The sequence below is a fragment of the Cynara cardunculus genome (genome assembly GCF_001531365.2).
Source record: "Cynara cardunculus var. scolymus isolate 2C chromosome LG 14, CcrdV1, whole genome shotgun sequence".
NCBI lineage: Eukaryota > Viridiplantae > Streptophyta > Magnoliopsida > Asterales > Asteraceae > Cynara > Cynara cardunculus.
The window spans coordinates 748,567-765,202 of NC_037541.1; the positions used below are offsets into that span (position 1 = coordinate 748,567).

The window sequence follows — 16,636 nt, forward strand, 5'->3', positions numbered from 1 at the left end:
TTTTATTTTTGGTTTAATAATATAATTTTTTTAAAGATAATAATTAAATATTTTGTTAGAACTTAATAATTATCCTAATTTTATTTTAGATTTTTTATATTTAAAATAAGATGTTTATCTTGTATTTAATTATGTTTATCTGCAGTTGGTTACACGAATTCAAACATGAATCTTTAATAAGTTGTATCTACGCACAAGTTACTTGTAATCTTGAATTATAAGTAATATGCATTAATAAACAATATTTCATGCAAATGGTTTTTAAGAATTTTTATTAAATGTCTTATTATATAGTATAGATATTAATCTATCTTCATAATTATATAAGTAATATATTTGATTTTCTCATTATAATTTTTATTTTAAAAACACTTTTTTTTTATTTTTTGCTAAATGGATACCCATTGTGATTTCTTCTCCCAAACCCTACAAGGATTAGTCGGTGTCGAGGTCAGGGACTACGACTTAAACTGGAGTCGAGGACGAGGGATACATTACCTGTCCCATTTCCATCCTTATTTGCAAATCTCTTGATCAGTTTTTTCTCTCCATTTTTTCCACAATGGGCACGAAGACCCAAAAATTGGTTAAGGTAGTGTTTACTAAACACTTACGGCTTATTACCGGTTAATTATACACTTATTGTATTTAATCGGATAAGAGACGCTTACCCAGTAAGAAATGATGGTTTTTACCAACGATCTTATTATTATCATTTTTCTAAGTGAGAATCTTATCTGGTAAGTGAGGGTTATCACTTACCAGATAAGAGAAGACACGTTTAACTATTTTATCGACTTAATGATCATGCAATCATGTTATGAATATCAGAGAAGCAACCAATCATGACAACAATACGGTTCTTACCTCAAATCCACTGGAACTTGTAATTCTCTCGTATTTTAATTCATTTGATAGATCTCATTAATTGCAGAAGCGTTTTGTTAATCAAAACCTTACGAGGGATTGTGAATTTGTGATGTAAGGATACACAATTTTATCTGGAATTTAAATAGATGTTCCATGGAATGAAATATGCTCGAACTCCTATTGTTATACATGATTAAAGATAACATGAGACGATGTTAAAACTTTGAACGACACGAGGACCAAATTATGCAAGATTTTAAATTATGCCATGGATCGTTAGAAAACAAATCGTATAGAAAGGGATGTAAAAGGGCCAAGCACGGTCCCAAAAGTGATTCATCTTAATTTGAAAACATAACTGATCATCAGATTGTTTGCGGAAATAGACAAGGTAAAAATAACCTATCTAAAATAATCCAAGTTTACACACAGATATACTTAACATCCATATCATCTATAGTTACAAGATCAACGTATTACCAATCAAAATGGAAACAAAATAGTAGGATTGAATATTTGTTAGACTTGGGGGTAAACCTACAACGTCCCAACAGAGTCCCATACACCCGTTCAACCAATTTTCGTAAGTATAATTTCTTTTTAGGGTATGAAAAGTGAGCACTAAACTCTAATCGGTGCTCTTGGATATTTAAAAATCCACAAGACATCAACCAAAAAACCCGAAAAAAAAAATCCCTCAAGATCAACCAAAAAGCTTGAAAAAGTCCCTCGTAAAGGTAGATTTCAACTAAAAACGCATCAGACGACTTTACAGTCTTCATGACACCTTAAATGTGTGCACTCGTTTGGTAAAAATCTCGAACCCGTTACTGTTTATACTAATTTGAAGAGGAAAAAACCATCGTTACACTAAATAAAAACTAAAACGAAATGCCAAGAAACAAACATAACCAATATTTTGTGGAAAAAAACATGAACAATCAAGGTATCATATAACACAAGATTTACAGAGGTAATCTACCAAATGTTGCCATCTTTCTATACTTTTGCATCATATAAAAATTCTTCCATAATATTAAGAAAAAAAAACATTCCCAAAAAACAAGCTTTTTAGAATTAACATCGTGGTTGCCCCCGAACCGACCACCGGAGAACTCGTGCGTCAGGTGATTTATAGCGAACGTTTGCAGGTCCTGTCATACTGCTGCCCTTACGGCGCCTCTAGCAACTTCACGTCTCATCTCTGCTGCTTTGCCACTTCCACGGAAATACATGTATACTTGCTGCATAACAAGGAATACGATAACGAGCTCAGAACCTTTCTAGTATTTCGACTAAATGGTAGCATGAATTTCTAATGTTCTCTTTTCGCTAAATTTTCAAGATGAAATTGCAAACTTGCCCAGTTGTCAATTTGTTATCAAGTTTGGTCCTCGAGTTCCCGTTGAATTGTCCTAGTGGAAAGGATTTAGGTTGAAATCTGTCCCCGCCCACCCTAGGACACCGTAAGTTACCTCCCATGATGTCCGTGGGGCGCTCTAGAGGCTAGCGCAAACCTTTTTCCACAACTTTGGAGCTCAAATCTCATCATTTTAGGGTGCATTTGGTATGCAGACGAGCGTCTGGACAGGACTGAAGATTGAGGTAGGTGGGTGAAAGAATTGCGGAAGGTTTTAGGGTTCCAATTTGACATGGGCAGTTTAGTAATTTCCCAATCTTGTCCTCATCTCCCTGATTTTTTGTTCCACCTATTTTGGTGGAACAAAAAAATTTGTCCTACTCGGTCCTATCTTGTCCCGGCCTAATGCCGTGCCAAACGTGGGACGACGATTTTGTTCCGTCCTGTCCTGCTTACCAAACACACGCTATTTTAAAAGCTTGTTTCTTATTGTAACTTTCCCTTATAAATTTTTGCTCGTAGCCATTGTTACAAATAATCAACATACAGATTTTGGTCTGACTGTTATTTCATTTACCATAAGGTTTTTCAGGCATCCAACTAATATATAGTGAATTCTATTTTATCTTTATTTTATCAGGTATCAAGTCAAACGCAATATTATACGACCAAAAAAAAGTGAATAAGAAACTGACCTGAATAACCCAGATGCTGAGCAGCGACTCGAGACAGAACAACCCAAATCCTACAAAATAGAAAATCTACAACAACAAAAAAAGCCCTTAATTAGCATACTTCAAGAGAAGATTACCAAAATGGGAAAAAATTCATCAAAATGCAACCAAGTTCTTGGTTCCAATTTAGTGTAACGAAGAATTTGTTAACGAAGTTAAAAAATTTCCTATTTTGTAACCATTTTGACTGGTAACCTGCTGACCTTGTAACATTTGATGACATCGATACCCTTTTGTGAAATATATTTCAAAGCCTACTGATTTTGTAACAATTGATCACATGGATACCCGTTTATGATACGTTTTCGAAAAGGTTACGCCAAAGTGGACGATAAACTTGACAGTTAACATTCTCATAACCAAATTTTACAAGAGCAAGATCAGCAGTTTACCGGTCAAAATGGGTAAAAAAAAATAGGAAAGTTAAAAACTTTGTTACATTAAATATAAAATTTTGAAATCAGTTACATCAACTGAGAAATAAAATTCTTTTTACACCAAATAGGAACCAAGACAAGTTTAGTTGCATTTTGATACATTTTGCCCTACCAAAATTGACATAATGCAAGAAAACTTACCCCAACCAAAGCGTGCTTGCCTACAAGGTCAACTGCTGGTAGAATTCCGCTGTGGAAAAGGAAGGAGAAATGTTAAACCTAGATGAAACACATGCGTGTATGACTCTCGACATAATCAAACGGATAACTACGATTTGGTTTTATAATAGCAGTCCGGTCCTGGTTTCGTACCGTTCTGTTTGGCTCATGGTTTCAAATTTTCAGCTGTAGAACCAGGTCGAGCCGAGTAGTATCATTGGTATTAAATCAAGTTCTAATTGATTGTTCTTGTATTAAAACCGTTAATTAATTAAAATATTCGATAGCATTTATAATAAATAAAAGCAACACGCATCTTCTTGTAATGCTATATACTGATATAGTTCAATTTATTTGGGGGAACAAACCATATAAACCATGGAACCAAATCAAGCTGAACCAAAGCTAACAAGATTGGATCGATTTGAATTGGTTTAGGAATGTCAGAACTGCAGGCGGGTGTCATATTGCAATTAGAAACCAAACAAATGAACCTGGTAAATATAACACAAAGTAGGGTCGGGGGTAATATGTACGCGGACCCCGGAAGAAATGAAAAAGTGCAAGCAGGATGAGGAACTCACGCAAGAGATTTTCCTTTGAAGACAACGGGAGGGGCAACTGCAGCAAAGATGACGAAGCCTATATGAACCTACAGGCACCAAAAAGAATTAGGCACCATCTATAAAGATATATAATAGCGAAACAATACTCTCCATCCGTCCCAAAATAAAAATGTCCAAAAAAAGCAAACAACTTTATAAATACGTGTAACTATTACAATTTTTAATTATAACATTTTACCCTAGTAAAATAGAGAGAGAGAGATGAATTTCTCTATGTCATAATTAAGGGTAGAATTGGAAAGTACACGCTTACTTTTGAAAGAGGATGCTTATTGTGGTATAGATACTTATTTTTGGACAAACTAAAACAGAAATGTGGACACTGGCCGTTTACGAAACGCTTACCTGTAAGAGCTTACGGGGTCATTTACCTTACAGGATGAACATGGTAAGGGTTGAGAATCTTACCCGGTAAAAGCGACGATAAGGATGGAAAGTCTTACCCGGTAAATGAGGATGACGACCCTTACCCAGTAAGCGCTTATTGGGCAAATTGTTGCATATGATACCATTTTGATGGACTACAATCTTACCGGTCAAGTAAGTTAAGAGTGTTGACTCCTAACAGTAAGTGCTTACTGGGTAAGTGTTTGCGTAAACTGGGTAAGCGTTTGCGTAAACGGCCCCTTATTTTGAGACGGAAGGAGTAATATGCCAATGACACAAGAATCTTACCAAGTAAAATATGAAGAACCAAGTGAACTTCAATGCACTTTCACTCCTGCAATATGATTTGCAATGTAAGAGAATGAGTAAGATTCCATTTGCTTATACCATTTTGTTATGTTGTCCGATTTTAAGGATCTTATTTTAGTTCTAAATTCAAATCAAGTTATGTACCCACCATCACATATTTATTTCATCTAAATAAAACCCAAATGACCTAAACAACGGACGAATAGAATTCTTTTTGTTTATCTCATTTCTCCCCGTTGCAAGTTCTCCATTTTGTGGATCCCATTTAGTTTCTGCTCGCAACAAGTAAATGACACCCACTATTACATATTTATTTCTCCATCCTATATAAACCGGACCCACAAACTTAAAAGGAGGGGGGGAGCTGTTGCAACGCGTAGACAGTATTTAAGCAAGATTGGGGTAGACTAGGCATTTACCTAAATGCACGATAAAGAGGCCGGTACCACAACACGTAGGCAAGTGGAACTCCCGAGATGAAGTAGATTAGAGCAAGAAACCAGATCTTCGGGTCTAGTAGAAGAAAATTTTGAGTAAGAATAATTTCTCAACTGTCCCAATGGTAAGAAAAATAACAGATGTTATGAACTTAAAAGTTTACAGCAGAAGCCCATCAGCACAAACCTTCTCCTTTAATCCAAGCTGTTGTTGTGGCTATAATATTCCACAGAAGACAGAGAACTAATCCTGCTCATAAAAAAATAGTATTTTATTAGAGGGGGCTTGCTTTAGATATCCTGAAGTTGTGAATTATAAATTTATACAGAGCTTGGATCCAATTTGTACGGGCTATTTAGTGGGTCCCATCGATATGGTGTGAGAAGACATCCTATTGATTGATCTCATGAAATTCTCGTGTACACAGAAACAGGAAAATATCATTGGTTTGATAAGAGAATAAAAGCATACCCAAGTATGTTGTGAATGCAACATATTGCAATTTCTGTAGATGAATCGGGATCTCATTTGCAATATCATGATGAATAATGGGAAAAATTGGCGGCCAATTTTTCTCCTCAAGAACAATACCAGCTGCATACAGGGGGCTCAATTAGTTATCAATGTCCATTGCCGATATGAACTTCTAATTGCACCCATTTTTCATTTTAGGTTAACTTGTTTCAAATAATGGTGATCATTTCCAGTTTTACTTGATAAGAATTGCAACTGACAATCTGGATAATAATAAATGCACAGAACATACCTCGTGCAGCTGCTTCTTCTTTCCGTTTTACTATCTGTGTATAGCATTAGTCAAATAATTACTAGCTTTTTCGGGAGGTAGATTCCTCTAAACAGCAAATTTACTATCACAGGAGAAATTAAATGTAACAAATACAATCTGAAATGCAAGTTCATTATACTTGCAACTTAAACTTCAAAATGTATAATAAGTGAAGTTCTATATGAAAATCACTTCCATAATGAAGGCTGCAGTGATTTGCGTTGGGAGCATTGTCAACATGAAATCAACAACATAAGCACAGAAAACCCATTGAGAAAAAACATCAAAAGAAAATTAGATTAATTTACAAATTGATCAATTTTAATCTAACACTGGTTTATTAAATCAACAAAAGAATATTAAAACCCAAGCTTAGTGCCACGAACTGGGGCCTGAGTTAGACTATACACTGGAAGACTACTTTGTCAGAAAACAGTTATTCTGGGCAGCTAAGAGACAACATGTATATTATCCTTCTTCATTTGAACTTTTTCCTTATAAATGGTATAAGCCTCTTTGTGTGTACTTCAGACCAGATATAATAAAAACCCTAGCAAAGACCATGAATGTAGACAAACTGTTGAACCACATAACTGCTTTGTCTTTGATTTATCTTTCCACGCAACAATTATAGTGTGAATATAAATCCTAACATTATGTTCACATCATAAACCAAACTAAATCAAATGATTTCAGTAGATCCCACTCAAAGGCAGGGTCTGGGGGTGGAATCTACGCAAACCTGTCCTCTATCCCAGTGGGTAGAGCGGCCTTTTACATACTACATTCACATTAAGACAGGCATAAATGCAGACAACATTTCTTGAAAAGTACCTCTTCCCTCTTCCTCAAATCAGCTTCCCTGGATTGCAACTCTCTCTCTTTCTTCTTCAAATCCTTCAAAAGTGACCATACAGAATAAAAGTAGTTGATTAAAAGAAGCAGAAGTCATGCAAGAGATGAAGCAGTGTTCCACAAAACCCCACTTAGGGCTGTTTAATTGGCCACCTAGATATTGAGTGTTCTCAACACCGCTTTATTAGTAGGCCACTTAATTGAATCCCTAGGCATAAAGTGTCCCCATTGCTTCAATTAACCACTAATCTTCGAATTAAACATTTCAAAAAGTAAATTAAACAATGATTTTGGTTATTTAGAGAAGTAGTTGAACAAAAATGTAGTATCAAATTTTCAATTTTCATGTGTTAACATAAATAAAAAGAATAACTCTATTTCATATGTTACAATGAACCCACTTATCCTTCCGCTTACACGTCTTACTTAATCCCTATTTTGGCGATTGAGAATTAGAAGGTCACTCGACCTCCTAGTTCCAGTTCACGTTTTAGAGGATACTAGAGTAAATTTAATAAGATCCGACTGTTGACTTACTGCAGCTGAATCAAGAGGGATGTCAACTGGGGCGCTCCTGTCATAGAAATCTGCAGGTTCGTGAGGAAGAGGTGATAGTCGAGAGTTCGTAGCAGAAGGAACACTCTGCAATACCCAGTCAAAACACAACAAATGTGAAGAAAAAGAATTTCAGGTACCCATGTAGTCGTAAACCAGAACCTCCATATATAAGAAAAGTTGTTGGAAAAATAAATGACAATGGATTGAATGAAAACAAAATCATAAAGAAAAAGAGTAACAAATGCATGTAAAAGGTGCCACCAAATACATAACTGCATATTACATCATGCATCAAAAGAGCATATATGACTATCACATGCATAAACCATGCACAAGTATGAACCAACCGTACTTTGATAATATGAAGATACTCGAGCAACACATTTCAATTTAACATTTGTTGAACTAACATGAAAACCTTGGTTATCAAGATGGTCATAAGTAACAGAAACAAACAAGAAGGCCTTATACTTACTGTCGTGTAGAATGAACCTCCAGTATAATTTGTCTTGCCAGCTCCTTTACCCCCAGCTCCTTGATCCTGTTTATGGGAACATATCATTTCACATAAGCATTAACTTATTATAGGCAGAATAACATAAATAGGACACCATATGAGTTTATCTTTAATGTGCACATCCGAACTATTTTATGCATAAAGTTTTGATGAGGTCAGTGCTTTCTGTCTAAATTCTTCAGTGCCTCTCCACCATGCAAACTCATCAAACCACATTCTTGTCACAACAGTGTCTTTCACTCTTCCATGTATGTGATGCATGCAAACTTGATTCTTCCAACAAATCTGCACCTGATATTCAACTAAATCTAACTGCCATCAAAATTTGAAGGCATATGCCAGACCAAAAGAGGGGTAAAATGGTAAACGACAATTTGGATCATTATGCCCATACCCCGTCCCTCACAAGAAGCTGAAGTGGCAACAACATGCCGCGGAGTCCCTGCTGAATTGTCTGGGCGGAAAAGGGGTGGAGCTTTCACAACAAAATCTCAAGTTCAAATCTGGACCCACCCACACTGCCCTTGGACACGGCAGTTTTACCTCCCCCATTAGCCATGATGGGCGTTGGTATGGTGGGGGTGCTCTGGAAGGTAGCGCAAACCCTTTTCCACAACAAAATGGCATGGATGTGTATAATCTACAGTTTCACCTACTTCATGTGGACAGGATACAGAATTCCCATTTGTGTCACTATAAGTACTGGCTTCTTGTACATCATCAACAAGATGACCAACCTACAAAGCCTGATTAGACTAAAACTCAAGATCAAAGTTTTTTAAGAAAACTGTTGCAACAGTTAGGCAGTTAGCATGATGTTTTTTACACCTTGTACAAATGGAGCTCTGTCTTTTTTAACGTGCGTACCATCAAATTCACATATTCTATAAAAAGAATCCTATCAACAACTGTGGAATTATTGTCCGGTGGAATAACTGTCTCTTTGATTTATAATTCTAAGATTACTACTATCTACATGTGATTTGTGATCTTATAAGCAACCAACAGTCGATTAGGGAAATTTTTAGTAATAATTTTCAACTTTCTCCAATCAAACTTTGTAAAAGCAAAAAAGATAAGAACCTCCGCTAATCACGAGAATAAACAATGGTTAATCATCTACAATACTTAAAATTGTATGACAGCTAAAATACCATTTGTAGCCAACAGACGAGTCAATCTCTCAAAGTAGCTCCATAACATACGCACAATAGTTATATTGGAATTAAACAACTTCGTGAGAGCACGCTTATGCACGTAAACATAAATTAGAACGAAAAACAGATCCACAATTTAGGTCAACGAAAAAAATAAAAATAAACACATTTCACAAAATCAGAAGCCAAGTTCATCAAAGAAGATACACAGCTTGCTGATTAAGCAAGTAAAGTAGCAAATCAAACCCTAGATTGAAGCCTAAACAGTATGAAGTTAACAATCATATCATCTACTCAAACAAAATACAAATGATTCAAACTCATCCATGTAATTGGAAGTAAATTTTATAACTTACAGCGAATGGATTAACTTCATCTCCCTCGTCAAAAGGATTAGGATCAAAACGACCAGCCATTAACACCGACTTCTAGATACAGAAATTAAATACAACAATAAGTGATCTGTGAAATGAGAAGGAAGATATGAACAACAAAAAGCTTGAATCCTGAGCAAAAATGGAAGAACCTGTGTGAAACAAGTAGAGAGAGACTGGATTTGTCTACGAGCTGCTGTGGTGGTCAAAGATGGAGAGAAGGTTTGCAATGGACGACGTCTCGTTTGGTTTTGTTGCACCTTCTCCCTTTTTTCTATTCGTTTCTTTTAACTTTTCTTTTGGATTTATCTTTGTAGCGTAAATTACGATTTTCATCCCTATTGTTTGTTAATAATTTCAATTTTCGTCCATGTAGTTTAAAATTTGTGATTTTTATCCTTATATCTTGTAATTTATTGTTTTTTTTGTTTCTAAATTATTTTTTTACTATCAAAACAGCAAAGAATTGAACCATAGGGACTAAAACAATAATAAATTGTAAATCATAAGAACAAAAATAACAATAAATTACAAACTATAGAGACTGTTAATTATCATGTCCCCACGACATGTGTCACTCATAAATACTGCCAAAAAGTATGTAAACCCAAGTAAATCATGTAGATTATTAAAATTAACTTTGGAGAATGATTCTGAAATAATATGTGTAATTATAATAATTACATGGTATTATCTGTAAATATATATAATTATATTAAAATTTAAGATAATTGTATAAATATTAAAGATAACTAGAAAAGTACTCGCGCAATGCAGCGAGACACATCTCGATTTTAGTGTTTTATTTTATTATTTGTCTCTGTTGATGTTATAATACGATTTTATGTGTTTTTAAGAAAACATTAATGATTTTATTTTTTAATAAAATATAAATTTGAAAAAAAAAATATATCAATGTTAATATCAAATCAACTATTTAAAAGTTCTCATTTTTTATGTAATTTTTTAATTTATTTTTTTATTATAATTTAATTTAAGTTTAATAACAAAATAACTTATTTTTGGTTTAATAATATAATATTTTATAAATATAATAATTAAGTATTATGTTATAACTTAATGATTATTCTAATTATATTTTAGATTTTTTATATTTAAAATAAGATGTTTATCCTGTATTTGATTATGTTTATCTGTAGTTAGTTACACGAATTTAGATATGGAGCTTTAATAAGTTGTACCTACGCACAATCTACTTGCAATTTTGAGTTTTAAGTAATATGTATTAATAAACAGTACTTTACGCATAAAAAGTGATTTTTAAGAGTTTTTGTTAAATACATTATAATATAGTATAGATTATAAGATAATCCAGACAGTACATATAAATAAGACGATAAAAATATAAAAGAATGTTTTTTCCTTTTCTATGATTTTGGATAATACGTGGTTATGATCAATTTAAAAATGTACGTTTAGATACCCCTTATTATTTATACCACAACCCATTTTTCTAATGTCGGGATATTTATTAAATAATACAAAATGCATAACAATAACATACACATTCTATACTGATTCTTGGTGAAAGACTTAGGGGTTGTTTGTTTACCTCTTAATAGTTTAATTAAAAAATGAATCTTGTTTGGCAAAAAAAAAAATTGTCTTTTAATGATTCTAAAACCCTTTGAATGGTTTTCCATCATAAATCTCTCTTAACCATTCAGCGCCCTAATTCCATTGTAGACAATTACCGAACAATTATATTTCATTTTGCACTATATCATGAGAATCTCTTAACCATTATGACCACTTAATCATTCTGCACCAAATCATTCAGCAATTGTCAAACAACCTCTTACCGAAAATGGGTAACAAGCCCATTATATAATATGAAATCAAACCACATTTTTCATTATCATTACCGTTCTCGTTCATTACTCCTCGATACCTCCAACCAAAATGTCACCTTAAAATGACTATACATCATTGAATAATCCGAAAAACTTTTAAGTAATCTACCACCCTAATTGGGAGTCTTGCTCGAGCGAAACTCATACCTCTTTGCTAAACTTATAGCAATTGTTTTTCTATTGTCTGTTTCTGCTATCTACACGTATCATATTGGGCAACTTGCACACAGTAAACATAATGGATGTCGTGTATGTTATGTATTACATAGTAGTACTAACATAAATCAATATAAAATTTCTCCATCGGGTATGATAGAATTGACGTCGCTATGCCCCCTGATGGAAGGGTACTGGGAAAAAACCCGCATGCATAGTCAAATAGCGTATATCAAATGTCGATATATGCTTTGTTAATGCATTTAGTAATCAACAAACTGGTGATTAACACTTATACATGCTTGTTTCAGTCTGAACATCAAAGAACAATGAACACAGTATTTACATTGATATTGATCACAATATTGATGATCAGTTGAATCATCAATCATTGTCATCTGGGTGACAATGATATGTTACTAGTTTCCGCTCTTCCCCGTTATAAATACAATTTATAATTATCAGCAACATGACAGGGCCTCAATAAGTAACATGTAACGAACCAGTTGAAAAAGGAGAATACAAAATTAAGTGTGTTTTAACGATTATAATACATAGTTGTATATCAAATTAATAAAATAGATAAATACGTAAAACCTTATATTTCCAATGATTTGATGAATATTAAGGCCTTGTTTATCTATACTATATTATGAAGCATTTGACAAAAACTCTTAAAACCATTTTTTATGCATGAAGTACTGTATATTGATGCACATTACTTAAGATTCAAGATTACAAGTAAATTATGCATAAGTACCCTTATTAAAGCTTTATGTTTGAATTTGTGTAACAAATTGCGGATAAACATAATCAAATAAATGATAAATATCTCATTTTAAAATATAAAAATTCTAAAATATAATTAGGATAATTATCGAGTTATAACAAAATAATTAATTATTATCTTTACATTTTAAGATATAAAAATTCTAAAATATAATTAGGATTATTATCGAGTTCTAACAGAATAATTAATTATCATTTTTATAAAAAAATTATATTATTAAACCAAATATAAATTACTTCATTATTGAACCTAAATTAAACCATAACAAAAAAATTGAATTAAAAAATTGCACAAAAAATAAGGATTTTTTTAAATAGTTAATTTGATAGTAATATTGATATATTTTTATCAATTTTTTATGATATTTGCAATTTTATATTTTATTCAAAAATAAAAGACATCATCTATTTTTCAAAATCACATAAGATCATATATTATAACATTTACTGAAATAAATAATAAAATAAAATATTAAAATTAAGATGTATCTCGCTACATTGTGTGAGTATCCTTCCAGTTTTCTATAAAAAAAAAACTCTTATCAGCTCCTTATGTTTGATTTATTAAGAAAGTTTTGATAAGGGTTCATGTTTATTAGATGGATATATTTCCATGAGGTTCCCACGTGGGACTAGTTTCTCACATGTAAAGCCAAGTTCCAACGATTAGAAACCAAAATGTAAACAAAAATGATTAAATTTTAGAAGGAAACTTGTGTAATGCAGCAAAATAAATATCCATTTTAATATTTAGTTTTTATTATTTTCTATCGATATAATATGATTTTATGTGGTTTTGAGAAAACCATAATGTTTTTATTTTTGAGTGAAGTATAAATTTGAAGATAGCATAGAAAATTGAAAAAAATAAACCGATATTAGTATCAAAGTAACTATTTAATGGTTCTCGTTTTTTGGTTTAACTTTTTAATTCAATTTTTTATTATACGTTAATTTAGATTTAATAACAAAGTAATTTATTTTTGGTTTAATAATATAATTTTTTATAAAAATAATAATTAAGCATTCCGTTAGAACTCAATAATTATCTTGATTATAATTCAGATTTTTTAATATTTAAAATGAATGTTTATCATAACTTTAATAAGTTGTATTTATGCAAAATTACTTGTAATCTTGAATTTTAAGTAATATGCATCAATAAATAGTATTTCATGAATAAAAAATGATTTTTAAAAGTTTTTGTCAAATGTTTTATAATATAGTATAGATGATATTATATATTGACTAAATATATTATTGAGTAAATTACGTTTTTAGTTGTAGTTTGTTGAAATTTTTTATTTTCATCTTTATGGTTTTAAAACTACAATTTTTATTCCTATGGTTTATGATATATTACTTTTTTGTCCTTGTAATTTAAAATTTATTGCTTTTTCACCCCTATGATTTACAATTCATTTCTATTTTAGTCCTTTATACTTAAGAGTAGTGTTTTGATCTTATAGACGAAAATAGAAATGAATTACAAACCATAGAAACAAATATTGAGATTTCAAAAAAATGGGGAAAATCTGCAATTTTTAACAAACCACGGGGATGAAAAGCGTAATTTACTCTATATTGTTTTCTAATGGTGAAAAAGTTACATTCCTTGATACTACAAGGACCAAACATGTACTTTTTAAAGAAGTAAATACGACCAAGACTTTTTAGCCATTGACTGACTTTATTAGTTGAGTCTACGGAGGCCATGTTTTCTAATATAATATTTTGGGTAAATGACAAATTTGGCCCTTGATTTATCAATGTAGTTGCATTTTCTATCCCAAACTTTTAGTTTGTTTTTATTTTGCTTGAATCTAACAAAATGGGTTACCCAGGAGGGTTGGTTAACGAGCTATGTTAAAATGGGTTCAAGTCAAGACATGTTTCGGTTGATTCACCAACATTTTGTGTCCATCTTCAATTTTTACAAGTTACTAATGTATCAAATATGTTTACGGTACCCTCCAAAGTAGCTCCAGTGGACCAATCCCACGACCATCACGGGAAGGTGAATTGTGGCGTTGTGGGGGCAAAAGTGGGGCAGGTTCGGATTTGAACTCGATATTTGGTTGTAGAAACTTCCTCATGTTTTCACTAAGATAGTTCATTATTCAACAATGACAAATGAACTAGTAGTTTGTAAGCATTTGAATACATATCGAGAGACTTCCGATTCGTTGACCCATTTCTCTCTCTCTCTCTCTCTCTCACACACACACACACACATATATATATATATATATATAGAGAGAGAGAGAGAGAGACTTGTGATCATGTGAGACAAAGTTGTTTTCGTGAGATACGTGAGACACAATTTTTATACTTGAAACTTCACAGCAAAAACATTGTGAAGGTTAAAGATTCGGCATTTTTTCACCTTTACAACATTTAGTTGTGAAGTTTCAAGTGTAAAAAATCATGTTTCACGTGTCTCAAGAAAACAATCCTGTCTCACGTGAACCCAATCCTATATATATATATATACATACGTGTGTGTGTGTGTATATATATATATATATTACCATTAATAATAGAATAAAGCTCAAATCATTCTATTTTTAAGTAATCGAGTGACAGTTGCCGGCTCTATGTTTTTGGTATACTTGGTGCGTCACAAGGACTTGATCTTTGGAATAAACTATGGTTACATATGTACATGAATTTGTTTAACTTTAGCAAGAAACCAATGTCCCTGATTTTGTCGCATTCAACAACATGAGACATGACAAACTTAAGGATGACACATGTAATTGAAATAGAGATTGCACAAAAAAAGTCTAAGCGAGAGCCTAGGAAACCTGAGCCCAGGCTTGACCGTAAAGTTTGACCAGGGCAACAATTTTTTCTTCCAAAACCCGATTAAAACCTGACCCAAAAGCCCGAAAATCCTAGTCTGAAAAGGCTCAATCAAGTTTTTTTCAACCCTAAGCCCAAACATAGCCTAAAAAACCCAGTCTTTTTTGCTTACTGAAAAACAGGCTTGAAAGCCTCAATTCCGGATCTGAAAAAGGCTGAGTCATGTATATCTCTAATTGCCAAGACAAGGTGTCAGAACCCTAAACTCAGCCTGTATTGACATCCAAGTGAGACTCACCAAGTTTGTTTGGTTTTGTTTATATCAAAGTATTTTACGATTTTCATGTGTTAGATTATATCTTAGCATTGTCTTATTGATCTAAGTACCAGAACCGAGAAAATTAAAGATTATGTAAGATTATACACAGAAAGATCCTCTCTTGACACATTTGGGACAAAAAGTGTTCATGCTTCTAGAAATGGCAATCTCTCACCAACCAACAACATAACTTGAAGGACTGTATTGTCATTTTGTAATACATCTGGGATCTAAATGACGCTTTTTCAAACTATAAGGAGCAAAATTGAAAAATTCTCAAAACTATAATCATTTTTGCAGCGATATAAAATCCTCTTCTTCAAAATTATACAGCCACTAGTGTTTGACATCGCGCGTTGCGCGATGACGATAATTTTTTTTTAAATTATTGAAGTTAGTTAAATGAATTGATGATCACATTTATATATTAAATTAATAAGAATCAGTATTACCTTTGATATATGAATTTACCCACCTCATTTTGATTATCCATATATTTTATACGAATTTTTACAAAAAAAACAAATTAATCCCAAATACGATGTAAACAACCTCGAAAACACACTGTTTCGAGCCAATTAGAGTCATAAATGACTTTCGACCCTTCATAAAAGTGGTTGCAAGATACGAGYTTATTACAACTTACAGTTTGTGAGTTATACATTGGCAAAGTACGAGAGTTGCATTGTCGATAAAATCCAATTTCACAATTTCTCAACTAACTTTTATGATCYCAACTTCGCGTATTCAATCAAACGKGTAATTTTCTCCCCGACTACGAGTCCCATACTACCCTCCATAAACTGAAAATCCATAACCAAGTTGCTACGGTAATACCTTTTAGTTGTCTTATGCTTGTTTGAACAACCTCGGTTAATCTTGTMTTTCTTATTATGTTGTACTAAAAAATRATTGAAACTCGTGTTTTTGGTCATTTAGTAAATATASTATTATTATATTCAACTATTATGTAAATAGACTTATACATATTAATCATAATTTCATTTATATAAGTGAGTTTCTAAATATAATGATTATTTATATATTCGTTAATTATAAGAAATAAAGAAAACTGAGTGTAACTAAAGAAGATTAATAGTCTAATTAATTTAATGTTTGCTAATA

The 16,636-nt window shown here is 32.4% G+C and overlaps 1 protein-coding gene across 2 annotated transcripts; it reads right to left on the reverse strand.

Annotated features, from left to right (window-relative positions):
- Positions 1-1,795: 1,795 nt before the first annotated feature.
- Positions 1,796-9,839, reverse strand: LOC112526508 (secretory carrier-associated membrane protein 2-like). 2 transcript variants are annotated; one of them, XM_025136811.1, is made up of 14 exons: positions 9,721-9,839; positions 9,551-9,622; positions 7,996-8,061; positions 7,500-7,604; positions 6,942-7,004; positions 6,087-6,120; positions 5,792-5,914; positions 5,507-5,569; positions 5,302-5,395; positions 4,862-4,907; positions 4,145-4,212; positions 3,543-3,591; positions 2,926-2,991; positions 1,796-2,114 (listed from the first exon to the last, which is right to left on the reverse strand). In XM_025136811.1, the coding sequence occupies exons 2-14, from the start codon at positions 9,608-9,610 to the stop codon at positions 2,028-2,030; spliced, it is 924 nt and encodes a 307-aa protein (XP_024992579.1). In that variant the 5' UTR covers positions 9,611-9,622; positions 9,721-9,839; the 3' UTR covers positions 1,796-2,027. The 2 variants fall into 2 exon arrangements, with proteins under 2 accessions (XP_024992579.1, XP_024992580.1); XM_025136812.1 differs by having other exon boundaries at positions 9,551-9,619; positions 9,721-9,832.
- Between the last annotated feature and the right edge of the window lie 6,797 nt (positions 9,840-16,636).